At 37.3% G+C, this 15,992-nt stretch overlaps 1 protein-coding gene across 1 annotated transcript in view; it reads right to left on the reverse strand.

The window, feature by feature from the left end:
* fam184ab (family with sequence similarity 184 member Ab) overlaps positions 1-15,992 on the reverse strand; it is a gene marked incomplete at its 3' end in the record, with an annotated part of 92,871 nt that overhangs the window by 26,623 nt on the left and 50,256 nt on the right. Inside the window, exons 12-13 of the mRNA XM_081378144.1 lie at positions 8,106-8,259; positions 6,677-6,804 (exon numbers count right to left, since the gene is read on the reverse strand). Coding sequence (XP_081234270.1) covers positions 6,677-6,804; positions 8,106-8,259 — 282 coding nt within the window. The remainder of the gene's footprint in view (positions 1-6,676; positions 6,805-8,105; positions 8,260-15,992) is intronic.

Consider the following 15,992-nt stretch of genomic DNA (forward strand, 5'->3'; position numbering starts at 1 on the left):
AAGACAGAGGTACTATAAATGTCTCCCTGGAGGAGTACTTCAACGTGCATGATAAGCATCATTAATGTTGGCCAAAGAGAAGACAGTTTAGAGGAGGCTGATTAGCAGGTGTCTGGGAGGATGCGTGAAGTTGTGCTCATCCTGGGTCATCTCACATTCCCTTTAAGAGCAGGTGCTATCTATCGTAATAATGTATGATTTGCAAAAATGAAAACTGCTGCGTCTGTGTGTAGATGAGAGAATCAAAGTGTATGCGCGTTGTGCACACGCTACATTGATTATGGCCCTTAAAATAGCATATGAATAACATGCGCAACGCGCCACTGACTTTAAACAGTTTTTTTCCGGCCAGTGGCGGAATTGTTTTCTAAACCTGCAAAATAGCATGAGGGAACGTTTGCGCCGGAACACGCCTCCTCTTTGCACTGAACCGCCCCGGGGAGCGCAAGTGTATTTCTTAGTTAACCGACGTGCGTCTGTGGAGGGAAAAGTCCGCATTGCGCGGGTGCAAAATAGGAATGATACATGCGTCGGTGTACAAAGTCAATTGCGCTGGGTGCAAGATAGGGCCCATAAAGTCATACTGTGAGATATTAAATCAATTCATGCCATATAAATTAGAATTTACATAAAATTAAGTTGCAATTGTGAGACAATTATTGACAATTATGCATAGTAACCTTACCTTTTTATTTTATTATTACTTTACTTTTATTCAAAATGACTTTTAGTGCATTTTTAAGTGCCTTGTAATCTTAAAACTATTTTTTTTTTTTACTAGGACTGTCAATTGATTAAAAGTTGTAATCAAATGAAGTACATGGAATTTGATTAATTAAATAAATTGCAAAGAATAATAAATAAATAAATAAAACCTCAAATGAAGATAATTCAAATACATTCCATTATTGTGCCAGGCAAAAGCAATCAATAGTCAGAGATGTCTGCCTAAGTGCCTTGCCGGGGAGCGTTTGATTCCTCTTTCTCTCATTCCTCATACATGCATGTTTATTATTGAGTGCAAATCAGCGCTGTCAAAAAAGTGGTGACCCGTGTAAGAGAGCGTTAATGGTTATCCATCGGCCAAGAGATTCATGCTGTAGAAGCCCTGAGCAGCAAAGGCTTTAATAAATACTGTGTCTTGTGAACGCAGGCACTCGTTCAGAGGAAACAGACCCCTGGGAGCCGTTGGGCCACTTGCAGAGCTGCCAAAAGACCATGCGGATGAAACGATTAGGTTTGTACTATTCACCTTTAATGCATATGAACAAAACTATTTATAATGCTGTCATAAAGCATGAGAGCTCCCACACCACGCACTAGGTATACATGACCATGCTCACTGTAAGATTCAGAATCAAGTTATGAAACTTGAATGTTAATGGCCAGGGGTTAAAACTGATCTCAAGCCAGTAGCCGAACACACAAGAGTCTGCTAGGAGACAATGAGGTGTGAAGTAGCAGTGCCGATCGCTATCGTGGTAAAACTCAATTCTTTGTATTGTGGCTTTGGCCAGCTAATCTTACACAGCTCATTAAACCAGGCATGGAAACTGGACTCTCACTGGGAAACAATTAACAATAAGACAAAAATGGAGAGAGTGTTTGGGAGAATGCGGTTATGCAGTATGAGCAAAGTGATTCTTGAAAACCCCCACAGAGTCTCTGTTACAAACTTCAAACTTTTAACTCCTGTCAATATGCTGAACGTGTTTGCCATTTCTTATTGAACATAAAATCTATCAATCTATCTATCTATCTATCTATCTATCTATCTATCTATCTATCTATCTATCTATCTATCTATCTATCTATCTATCTATCTATCTATCTATCTATCTATCTATCTATCTATCTATCTATCTATCTATCTATCTATCTGTCTGTCTATCTATCTATCTATCTATGTTGTTCACTAGTGCATCAAAAAAAACACATAAAAAATAAAATAATAATAATAAAAAAAAATACAATAAAATACCTTTGTGTGACTGAAAGTCAATAAAATAAAATAGTCTGGTTAAATAATTTAACCAGTTTAATTATCCACTATTTAAACCACTATTTATCCAGTACATATTTTAAAAGAACTGACAAAGCAATGTTTACACCTTCTGTTGAATTATTTCAACTAGAAAACCCCTGTTTCTCACGGCTCTTTCATGACACATCTGCCTCTGCTGTCATAACTAGTGGGATCAGCAGGAGTCTTGGGGGAAGGTTAAGCATTTTTTCCCCAGCCTTATGATGTCAGGGATGTTACTGAGTGTACGTGAGGGCATTACAGAAACATGAACACAACAAAGTCAACTGTGTCCCTGAGACCACTGCACAGTTTGATTGTAGATGCACATGAAACAATTCTAATCTCACAAGACACAAACATTTCACAAATATTTGACCCAAGAAGCGTGCATCTGTGTTTTCCATGTACGCTCATTTGTTATTCCTGGATGATGTATGAAGCACTGTGGCTAGAAACACTTAGTGAATGCTTAGCAAAAATTGATTCCTTCCCGACGGCAGCAGGGCAGAGTTTGTTCAACTCCTGAGAGAGCTCAACAGCTCTGATGCTGTTTTATCTGAGTTTGCAGCCTCTCTTTAGCAAAGATCACACCGAATTTGCCCTTTGACCTCTGTTATTGTCTGAGGGACATTAGGCAAGTTCTCACGATACAGATTTGAGCCCCAGGAGCAGGAGAATTAAACCTGTTGTAGTAGACCTCCAAAACAAAACTAGGAACCTTTAAAATCGCTTAATAGGGGTACTAAGCGATTTTAAAGGTTCCTAGTTTTGTTTTGGAGGTCTACTACAACAGGTTTACATGCATCCGAGGTCAAAAAACACTTTCATTTTATTATAATATACATTGCCCATCACCTCATTTATCTGAAAATGGTTAGTTCGAAGATGCAGTCTCTCTAAACCCCTCCTTTCCACGAGCCTACTCTGCTCTGATTGGTCAGATGGCCCAGTCTGTTGTTATTGATCTACCGCTTACAGCGCGTGCCGGAAACGAAACGGCCATTACCATATCTGAATTTCAGCTCTGAAGGCTTCCTCAGCGCTTGATACACAGTGATAAGAACAGTAACAATGTCATCGGTTTTACTGTATCAATTTGAGCCGAGTCTTCATCCTTTGGAAGTGCATGCAAAGTGGACTTGTTTTCGCAGCGCAGAAATGGTTCATGTCGACAACCAAACTCTTCCAGGCCTCAGCTACAATTTCAGCGTTATATTCGAAAAAGCATAATTAGAATTGATATGGTGCTACCAAAATAAAGGCCTGGGTCTGGGACATTAGTTATGTTTCCATCCAAAGTTGTGAATTTAATGTGCAAAATTGGAATATTGCATAAAATATTTGCAAATTAAGCACCGTATCCATCCAATGTGTTCCAACAAAATCAGCACTTCCTGGGAAATTGGCACAAAATATGTCATAAGAATGTAAGTTGGTACAATCGGGGGATGCCACCAAGGCTATTTTTATCTTCCATCATAAAATCATTATACTAAATCATTTTGATGACAGACATTGGCCTAGGCATTTCAGAATGACCAAACCAACATCTGAGATGCTGTGCGATGTGATTGGTCCGCTGGTTAGTCCAGTTATCCAATCAAATCCTCGATTGAGGCAAAATCAAGAGTTTTTTTTTTAATGCAATATCCTAAAATGTGCATAAAAACAGGTGGATGGAAACATAGCTACTGTCATGCTCACAAAATTCACCTGGAGGCTTAATTAAACGTGTAATTATTATGTAAAAATAATGAAATAGTACTTTTTTTGGTAAAACAATTTTTTGTTGTCTTTGGCATTTACTCTAATCATGGGCCATCACAGAGATGCAAAAGCACATTGAAGTTTGATTCTGTGTGTATGCGTGTTTCATGGATACGTTTTCCCATGAGGGCTGCATTTAAGACTCAAGCTGCACAACCTTTCAGTTGCTTGGCCCACAATTCTATCAGCGTATCTTTTGTTTAACTGTCCTCTTATACATGAAGCCAGATGACAAGAGGATTTATCAAGGCCCTTTTCTTTCATAGCAGCCAATAGTTGGCAGAACGCTATTGATTTGTCCTTTCTTGGAAAGGCATTCACTTGCTGAACTTACTGTTAGTCACTGTCTCCATTAGGAAACAATAGGACTGTAGGAGACGGTAGGAGAATGCTGGGAATACCCTGACAGAGAAGCTAGGACACAGTCTACATCGAAATTAATGAAAACTATAGCAATACTTAATAATAATAATAATAATAATAACTTTAAAAAAGCTTTAAAATGTGAAGAAACTTTAAAATGTGTACTATAATGCGAAAAAACAAAATACGATTATAAAAAAGACTTACGTATTAAACTACCGTTCAAAAGTAAGATTTTTTAAAAAGAAATGAATCATTAATATTTAAAAAGAAATTAATCATTAATCTTAAATGCCCCCATTTTTTAACAGGGGAGTATACTTTAGTGAAGTTAAAGTATATTTTTAAGTATACTTTATGTAGTAAGTATACTAATACCAATGTACTAGAAGTATACTTGTAAGTGTAATGTTTCAATACTACTTGGGACAAAATTGGCCCACTTTTTAGTAAACTTTCAGTGTAACAGTAGTATTCAACTGAGTATACAACTAAGTTTTTCATTTGTACTGCAACTATACTACAAGTGAACTTATACATATACTGAGAGTTCCCTTAATCAAATACTTTTAGCACATTTTTTTGTTTATGAAACTTTGAAGTGTACTGTCAGGAAACTATTAGTAGTTTTATACTGCAATTATACTTGTAAGTTTTCATTAAGTGAACATAACATCATACTTATAATTAACTATTTATATATTATTATTATTGCACTTTAAGGGCCCTATTTTAACGATCTGAAACGCAAGTATCAAGCACAAAACGCAAGTAACTTTGTGGGCGGGTCTTGGCGCTGTTGCTATTATACCGGCAGGATAAATGACTCTTGCGCCCGACGCAAATCTAAAAGGGGTTGGTCTGAAGTAGCTTCATTATTCATAGGTGTGGTTTGGGCGTAACGTGAAATAAACCAATCAGAGCGACATCTCACATTCCCTTTAAGAGCAGACGCGCTCTTTCCATGGCGGATTGCTATTGTAACGGCGGATTTGCCAGGCACACACGAGGAGCGGTTCACAGCCGAGGAGTTACAGTGGGGATGGAGAAACCCACCCAAATTAACTTCGGTTAAACAGGCGTATGATAATTTGGGTAAATGTGTAAGCTAGTGGTATGCTTTTATAATAAACTATCTATCTATCTATCTATCTATCTATCTATCTATCTATCTATCTATCTATCTATCTATCTATCTATCTATCTATCTATCTATCTATCTATCTATCTATCTATCTATCTATCTATCCATCCATCCATCCATCCATCCATCCATCCATCCATCCATCCATCCATCCATCCATCCATCCATCCATCCATCCATCCATCTATCTATCTATCTATCTATCTATCTATCGTAATAATGTGTGATTTGCAAAAATGAAAACTGGTGCTTCTGTGTAGATGAGAGAATCAAAGTGTATGCGCGTTGTGCACACGCTACATTGATTATGGCCAAGCATGCGCCCTTAAAATAGCATATATATAACATGCGCAACGCGCCACTGACTTTGAACTATGGTTTTCCTGGTTAGCGGCGGAATTTTTCTAAACCTGCAAAATAGCACCAGGGAACGTTTGCGCCGGAACACGCCTCCTCTTTGCGCTGAACCGCCCCAGGAGCGCAAGTGTATCAAAAATCAATTTTTTTGTCAAAGACTACTTCCGGATCAGGTTCAGAACGATGATCAAAACATATATGGAGTAGATGGAGTTCATAAACACCCCCAAAGCTTTCGTCGTTAACCCTTCCTGGGTCGACATTTCATTCAGTAACGTTAGGCAGTTTTGATTTATATGCTGTTTAATGTTTGATTGATCACGTTATTTAACATTCGCGTAATTAATGCTTTTTTTTCTGCTTCTTCTTCACCTGTGTTTTGATCCAGAGATTCAGTACTATTTCAGAAGATGCATAATAGCGACCCCTTACCGTATAACACTGAAATCATGGATTGCCAGAAAATTCTGTCAATGGCAGGGAAAGAGATTTCAAGCAAATTACATTACCAATGGACTAGCCTACACAAAAATTCAGATACTCAGTATAAGCGAAATATCTCTTTTCTTTATATATCACTATTTTCAAACAATGTGAGTTTATAAGACAGCATGTAAAACTATGTGAAAAAAGTTTTTAATAGACATTAAACAAAACTACAAGCCAAGTATACTTAGAATACTCAATTATACTTTTAAGCTTATCTCGATCAAAAGATTGAGTACAAGTATAGGCCAAATATGCTTTGCTGTCAGTGTAAGTCAAGTACACTTAAGTGCAATTTTAAGTATATATCTGAGTATGTTAAAAAGTAGACTTTCTTATTTTTAGTTTAAAAGAAGTAGAGAGGATGGGGGCATTTGACCAACATGTAAAACAACCAAATAAAGCTTTTAGTATGTGACATTTATGGGCATGTAAATCTAAAATTGATGACACCGCAATAATAAACAGTGTGCAAAAAAATATCAACGTAAACTTATATGAAATATAATAACCCTGCTGTGGTGGAGTTTTACCTGTACTCTGCTCTGCTCCAAAGCTTTCTCCAGTTCCTGTTTGGCAGCCACTGTTTCCTGTTGATGGGTCTGACGCATGTGTTCAATGGCTGATGCGTGGAGATGGTTCAGCTCTGAACGCAGTGATGCTGAGAGGAGAACAAGAGAGAGAGAGAGAGACACAGGGAATGAAAAACAAGACTATTCCAGGGAGATGAATTAAACATCATTCATCTCCAACTTTCCCTAAAGCACAGGTGGAAATGGAAGTGACACTAATTCCCCCACCTGCAATTTCCTTTCTGCACTCTCTCATTACACTGCTTTCCAGTTTCTTCCAATTATACCGTATTTCAATGAGACTGAGCTATAATTAGAGCTGTAGATCTCTTCAGGACTAAGCTTTTATATTGGACATCTAGTTCCAACACTGCTTAGTGTACAAAGCAAATACAAATGTTCTTTAAATCAAACAATTATTAACATTACCAACAAAATGCTAAATTATGAACATACATGGCACAGGGTGAATAAGGAATAAGGAATTGTCTCTTGATTCTGCAGCCAAAAAGACTTCTGACAAAATGATGCAAAAATAAAATATTTACTAAATTATTTATTATTTTAGCTTTAGTTTTCCCAGCTTCCAGAAACTCAATCATGATAGATATATGGCATATATGTGTGGCATATTTTTGTGAGTGCTGATTGCAAGATGAGCATAAATTGAAGCAACTTCAATACAGTTTAATTTGATAAATGAAATTTTAATTTGAACTTTGGAAATCATGCAATGTTGGACCTCATCATATTTCCAGATTTGCCATTTGAGTTGGTCACAGAAACTTTTAACATATTTATAATTTCCTAAAGTTTTAGAAACCAAGTCTCCAAAAATGCATTTTCTTTTGGTCTATCGGACTCAAATCAGTTTAGTTATTTGTAGCTTGAACAGCGAAAAAATAAAATAAAAGAATAAAGTGAGAACAAAAAAAACACCTACCATCCAATGTTGCTGTTCTTTATAAACAGGTTTTTAAAATAATACTTCTCTTGTGAAAATGTAAGTGAACAATTTACATGCTTTGTGAGAAAGAGTTGTATAATGATAAAGGAATACGTTGACATATTGATTCAACCTGATCACATATTGATGCCAGCTTAGAAAAGTCTAAACAGGCATTTCAGTTTGAATTTCTATAAGCAGTAGGAAAGTATTCAGCTTTTTGTGAGCTACTCTTTTGCTGACATGCAAGTCATTACTATGGTAACCTATAGATATTACAGATATTGACTCCACTGTCTCTGCAAATGGATCACTTGCAAAATGACAGTACAGACATTCATTGCAAAAGATTGCATTTGTACTAGAGTAAATAATAAATCAGGTTCTGTGGAGTTTTTACAGCAGGTGTGTAAAAGAATGTGTGTGAATTAGTGGCTGTTCTACCCAGCATGGCCTTGCCCTCGTCCTCCAGTTCAAAGCGAAGGGTCTGCAGCTCTTGCTCTGACTGCTGTTTCAGAGTCTCGATGTTCTGCCTGTGAGCCTCCCGCAGAGTCTGAAGCTCCATGTGATGCTGCTGCCGGAGACGCTCCTCGAGCTCCTACACACACACACACACACACACACCAGTTCATCAGATCAGTTTATCACTCCATGCACCATTTTGTTCATATCAACACAAGTTACAATAGGAAAAAAAGTAGTGCTGTCAAATTGATTAATCGCGATTAATTGCATCTAACATAAAAGTTTTTAAATACACACACACACACACACACACACACACACACACACACACACACACACACACACACACACACACACACACAATGAATAGGTTATTTTCATTGCCATTTAAGTGAAATTGCTGAACTTAAAAATACGAGATTGATAAAAATGATCATTCTAGAAGAAAATTTCAGATGGCACTTAGAGGCTTTTGCAACTCTTCATATATATACTTATACACTCATTTTAGTGTGTGTGTATGTATGCATGTATGTTTATATATAGTTTATATATACATAAGATATTATGTTTAAGATGGATATATATATATATATATATATATATATATATATACACACACACACACACACACACACACACACACACACACACACACACACACACACACAAACAAATATATTATATATTTACAAACTTTTATGTTAGATGCAATTAATTGATTTGACAGCACTAAAAAATTCTATACATTTTGTTTTCATCTGTTGCCCTTCCAGGACAGCTCGAGTATGCAGGAAAAAATGTACAAGGAAAATGAGAAATCATTTAGATTTTTTTTTTTTTTTTTTTTTTTTGCCATTTTTTGCTGGTATACACAAAAGAAAGAAAAAAATTTAGGAACTAGATACAGGGAGACACTTCAAAAATAAATTATTACCTTGTCCTTCAGGGCCTCTGTACAAACTGTACAAACTTCTGCCTTCAGTAAAATTGGCATAAAGATAATTAGAATATATTTGGTAAGCATAAATCTTTGGATAGAGGACTAGATGCCCAGAAGTTACAGTTAAAGCAAGGAAATAACAACAACAAAAACACTTGGAAGAACAACAAACCAGAAAGAACAAAAAAGCTGTTAGATGTTACAATTTAAAAATATGTAAGCTAACTATACTAATGTTAAAATGACAAATTACTACAGTAAATACTCATCTATCTCAATCTGGTTGCTTAACCACAAACTGAAACCACAAACTAACTGGTTTAACCAACAAGAACCTGACCCTTTAAGATTAAACCGTAAGACCAACTTGCTCAACAAACATCATCAGAAAGATCATAAGCAATGTTGATTTACCAGATTCATTAAGGTTTTCCTGGTGAAATGGATGACTAGGTCAGAACTAGCCAGCATAAACCAGCAAGAAATTCATGCGAATCTGAAGCCCTATCCGGACGGTAACCGTTTCACATGTGGAGGTCTGTAAAATCGCATGGCAAGTAAGTAATAAAACTCATTCATGGTGATTTATTCATGATGTAGATTTTAAGAACCTGAGAATGCGCTACTCACGTGGTCAGTCACATGATTGTCTGCTGTAAATAAAATGTCATATGCTTAGAATAATTACTTGAATTAATTTAATAATAGGAAAATAATATCCTATTTATCATTTTATTATTTAAATCTTCTGTTTGAAAATAGGACGATAGACACGTTATAGTTGAAATGGTTGTTGGTCTTGCATTTTATCTCAAAATGTTGTATGTCATTTTAAAAATGAAGAAATTTGCAGAAATAAGCCTCTTATTTTTCAAGAGGTAAACAAAGATGCTTGGTTTATATTTTTCATTTATAATTGTATATAATACATAGAATTGTATTGCATGTTGCTTTCACAATAAAGACCCATTTCAAATGTTGCATGATGAAATATTGTTCTTGTAAATACTTTCCAGAATTTCAGTAATAAAAGAGTATCTTTAAAATGCATGCAAATCACAGCAAAGCGAAAAAGTTACTGAAGTGTACTGCAGTGTTCAAAAATGATTTAAACAGTGAATTTTGACTTGATCTCCTCTTGTAAACTCAGAGATGTGTATTCAGACTTCAATTAAATTACCACACAACCTTGGTGTTTGTCGAAAATAAAACGGTAAGTAATTCGATAAGGGATTTTTAAGCGGGTAGTGGGAGAAAAACATGACATTCTGGATTCGGACGGCAATAAAATCACCGACTAGCGGTGTAAATGTTGAAAATACCGTATGTCCCAATGACAAACGATTACCGTCCGAATAGGCCTTAAAATGGTCTTTTTTAACAAGGTGAATGAAGAATTGCAACAAGTGCACCTGCAAAAATATGCATCACAAGAAAAGCAGCACTCAGACAGAACCACAAGCATAAAAACTTATTTTTAAAATTATTACTACTCTATCAGAAGGCACTTATGCATCTCTGCAAACTTATTTAGGATCTTGGATGGCTGCCGTCGCGTGTCTAGCCAGAGCAATGCAAATTAAAGCACCCTGAATTAGATTAAGAGAATGAAGCTGTTTGAGTGCTGGAGATACACTGGCATAATGACGGGTAATGCAGGGCACCTGCCTCCACTGAAACACACTTTGGAGTCAGTGATTTCCAGCAGAGTGGGTGCGGATGGGAGAGGAAGTGGGTTAGGCAGTGCCGGCCCGAGCCTTTTGGGGGCCCTAAGCAGAATTTGATTTGGGGGCCCCCTCCCAACACGCGGAGTCACCTGTGCTGTGCTTGACGATTATTGACACAATGTCACTCTATAATGTTACATTATAAATTAATACAATGAGGTTATGTATTAATACAAAATAAATACTTAATAAAAAATAGATATACTTAAATAAAAATGTTTTAACTTTTTCTTTACTCTTTTACTAACTCTTTGAAACTTCTGAAAACAAATTGTCACAAAACATATAAAAAATTATAATTTGCAAAATATCCTCAAACGTTTTGCAACACTTTGCAGTTTGAATGATGTCTTGTATGAACATGACGGAGTATGTTTTTATATTTCCACTGTTCGATCGCGTCCGCGCCTCACACACACACACACACACACACACACACACACACACAGACACACAACATAGCATTGCAATGATATCGCAGCCTGTTCGATATAGCCGTAATAAAATATAATAAAAAAATAGTCAACCTAACATATAAAAATTACACTGCTCTGTTTAAATAGTCAGTAGTAGCCTAATTCGTACCATTCAGCGCTGCGCAGCGTAAGCACCACTCCACTGTGATGTTTCCAAGCACATTTTTGCGCATGTGAAGAGAATGATTTTTTCCCTCGATTGGATTTCAAGCACATTTTTGCGCTTGTGAAGAGAATTATTTTTTTCTTCGATATTGGAACGTGGGTGAAGTACAAAGAAGCCTATAATAAAGAATAGTTTGCCATCCAAATCCATCGCGAATGTTGAAGCATTTTGATTCTAATGAGAGAGATACGTGAGCCCAACGCCGCTTTCACTTTCGCTTTAAATTAATTCGTTTTGGCTTGTTTATAGTTATTTTTTACCCTTGTTCTGTTCTGAATATCATTAAACTTAAAGGATAAATCATTGATCAAATCAAATTTTTGTGACATGGCTTAACATTACCGTGACTTTTCGCACGAATTGTCTGTGCACGCAAGGTTATACGCATGACTCAAACACTGGCAGTCACAGCACCAGTTGTAGGCAGTACTGATCATGAAATCAGAATTGTCTTGTCTTGAATTATTAATCCATTCATTCATTTATGTCTTTTGTTAAAGTTAATTAATATGTAAAAAAAAAAAAAAAAAAAAAAAAACTCGCTTCGGGGGCCCCCTGGTGGCGAGGGGGCCCCAAGCAGCCGCTTAGTTCGCTTATGCCTCGGGCCGGCCCTGGGGTTAGGGAATGACAGGGGACGCAAATTAGACCAACTGCTTCAGTAAACACTGACTGCACCAAACCAGTTGGCAGGACTGTTTTAAAACTGAGCAGTTTTAATGCTGAGATCACAATAAAACAACTGATGGGAAAGATCAATGGAGCTTAACAGAGGCATGTAAAAACATACCACATGGTCTTTAACAGCTTTGTCAAAGATGGCTTTTTTAAATCAATACAGCCTTGAGAGGATTGCAAAAAAAAAAAAATCAATATTTTGTCTGGTTTTCAAGTAAAAATATCTAAACATCCATAAAACAATATATATTTACTTGAGAAGAAAAATTGTGTTAGATATTTTGACATGTTTTCAGAGAAAATATATTTTTCTCACAATATTGTATACTTTATTGTACAATATTGTATATATATATATATATATATATATATATATATAAATTATTTCTACATCAATTTTTTAGTTAATGACAAAGAAAATTGCCTAAAGTTAATAAACAAAAAAGGCATTTCTGAACCTTTGAGATGTCATATTGCCAAAAGGTGAAGTGAATGGCACTATTAAATGCTTATTTTTTGTTCATATAAAGGAGATGAGAGACGACAAGAAAGTATGGTCGTGAAGGAGAAGGAATACAACAGGGAAATGTTGCGAGAGGGATTTGCCAAAGCGTGTGCACTAAATGCTATGCCACAGGTTCAAGGTATTTTTTTCCAAGCTCTGTCCCTATAAACAAAGTGAGCTGCTTACTTTGGCAGCATTTTAAGGCATTGATTTGACCCAAATATCTGTGTGTGAAAGTATCTCACCGTTAGCTTAGCTACATGTGCTAACATCAGCTAACTACATGCTAGGCAGCAGTCAGAAAGGTGGTTTCAGCTAATTTGAGCTAATATTACCCAAAAATATTCAGAAACAATTTTGCTTATACTCATTAACGGATGAATCAGTCAAGCGGCATATTGTGTCAAGTGTGTTACTGACACATTTTTTGCTAGCTAAACAACATCATGCATCAAACTGCTAGTGTCAGTTTTCTCTAGTGTAAGCCGACTCGATGCATCCCGATGGCTCTGTAAATCTGAAAAGGTCAGGTCATTTCCGTCATTCAGACAACTGTCACGGACACGGCAGCCTGAGCAGAACACCACACACTTATGAGAAAAAACAGGATGCTTTTCATCTGAATGACTACGGCAGTCACACATAAACATGCAGAGTTGTGATGTTTTTTACACATCTCTTCCCATTCTAATGTCATAGTGTCATTTTCACCTTCTTGAGTGCTACGAGAGTGATGCCACACTCCAAATGTGGAAATGAATCTGGAGTGGTAAATATTACACTTCGCTTTTTTCCCTGCCAATAAATCTTGTGCATGAATTAGTGAGTTATTTTGGGATTTAACACACTTACAATGTTCCCAGATAAATGAGAGAATCCCACTCAAACGGTGAAATACAGAAAACAACCCACTAAATGCAAACCTTTTATAGTGATAACTATAATTTAGGCCACTTGAGCTAGTGCATTACAGCAGTGTTTATATCCTTTATATCCTTAACTAAAACTAAAAGCTTTAAAAAAAATTTTTATTGAAATAAAGCTAACATAAAATAAAATATAAATATTAGTTGAAAAACTAAACAAACATTTGAAACATTGCGTTGGCAACTAACTGAAATAAGTTTAAAGGTGAAGTATGTAAGATTTTGTTTACAGTATGTTAAAATACATTCTCTAAACTCAGTTTACTGTTCACTCACTACTATTAGTATGCCATTCATGGGTTTATCTCCCCCAAACGTAAAAACATTGAGCCATATTGGGCATTATCTAAACATTGAGAGTGGGCTGCTCAGATCTGTCAATCTCTTTCCAACTCAGCCAATAGCGTGAGTTTGGCTACTGTAGCAGGCGGAGCCAGAGGGTGTTTAGCTGGAATGGGACCATTACTGATGCGTTACATGGAAAAAGACATCCAGCTTGGGGTACAGAAGTGCAAGCCAAATCTTGCTGCATTTAGACCTTCAAAGATTAAACAGGTCATGGACACGTCATAGGGAACGTGGCATTGCAAACTAGTATTGATATTACTATTAATAACAACAAAAACACAAACAAATAAATTAACATATAAATAAATATTATTGTCGCGGAAGTAATCTACTAAGTTCTCTAGAATTTCACTATACTGTATGCTATATGCAAATACCTTAAGGATGAAAAACAAAAAATGGTTTGAGAAATCCTTTGAAAGGTATAAACTAGGGGGAAAACTGAGATCAATACGAGTGAAAGCTGGCTATAACCCAATATAAGATCTTTGAAATGTCTCACCACTGGCCTTATGGTCAGGGCAGGCACGATATAAAACGTCTCTCTGGTGTCTTCTGAAACTAGATTTATTTAGCTTTGGTATGCACTTAATGTAGTTTACACCCTCATAAAAGTTCTGGAGACTGGCTATTTGTTTTCATTTCACTGAAAGCAATTTTTATGATGCTTTAGGTCAGGGCTACTGAAAGCTCAGGGGCCACAAAACAGGTGACTCAATAGGCCACACACCTAACCTAATTGTTATAGTAGTAGACTGTATGTGTGACTACAATAAGTCTTGCATCAGTGCAGCTGCTTCAAAATAAGTTAAAGAGGACCTATTCTGCTGTAATGTTGCTGTTTATGATGCAAAGTAACAAAGTACAAAGTCCACTCCAAAAAGTTATTCTCTATATCAGTGCGCACTGTTCTGAATTCCGTCCTTGATTGTAGTCTTGAGTTTTCTTCCGAGAACTTACATTCCTATATTCCTCATTTAAATAGTTCCCGCTCAAGGTATACGAAAAAAAGAGGGGATGAGGCCTGATTGAGTTGCGTTAGAAGTTTGCTGTCACCATGTCCACCAAGAGAAACACCCCAGAAAACGTGGTTATGGTAAGGGGTAACACATTCAAAGCACACACACAGGGACCCAGACCGACCCCTTCCACAGCCAACATCCCTCTGCCCTCCTTTTCTCCACTAACCGAGGAAGAAGTATCTACACTTCTCCTCTCCAGTCACCCTACCACCTGCCCTCTAGACCCCATCCCCTCACACCTTCTACAAGCCATCTCTCCCACACTTCTACCAGCACTCACACACATCATCAACTCATCCCTCCATACTGGCATTTTCCCTACAGCATTCAAGCAGGCTCGGGTTACTCCACTGCTTAAAAAACCAACGCTAAACACATCATTTGTAGAACCTATCTCTCTCCTACCATTCATTGCGAAGACACTTGAAAGAGCTGTTTTCAACCAAGTAACATCCTTTCTGTCTCTCAACAACCAGCTGGATGTCAACCAATCCGGCTTCAAGAAAGGGCATTCTACTGAGACTGCATTACTGTCTGTCACAGAAGCCCTACGGATCGCAAAAGCTGCTTCCAAATCCTCAGTCCTCATCCTCCTGGATCTGTCTGCTGCCTTCGACACTGTGAATCATCAAATCCTTCTGTCCAGCCTCTCAGCACTGGGCATCACAGGAACTTCACTCCACTGGTTTGAGTCCTATCTCACAGGTAGGTCCTTCAAGGTCGCATGGAGAGGCGAGGTATCCAGAGCACATCAACTGACCACAGGGGTTCCCCAGGGTTCAGTTCTTGGTCCCCTCCTCTTCTCCATCTACACCACATCACTGGGACACATCATACAAGCACACGGCTTCTCCTACCACTGCTATGCTGATGACACACAGCTCTTCCTCTCGTTTCAACCAGATGATCCCACAGTAGCTGCACGGATCTCAAGCTGCCTGGCAGACATCTCGACGTGGATGAAGGAACATCACCTGCAGCTCAACTTGGCAAAGACTGAGCTTCTCGTCCTCCCTGCCAATCCGTCTCTACAGCACAACTTCTCTATCCAGCTAGAGTCATCATCAATCACCCCATC

Source organism: Scardinius erythrophthalmus (genome assembly GCF_964197995.2).
Source record: "Scardinius erythrophthalmus genome assembly, chromosome: 11".
Taxonomy (NCBI): domain Eukaryota; kingdom Metazoa; phylum Chordata; class Actinopteri; order Cypriniformes; family Leuciscidae; genus Scardinius; species Scardinius erythrophthalmus.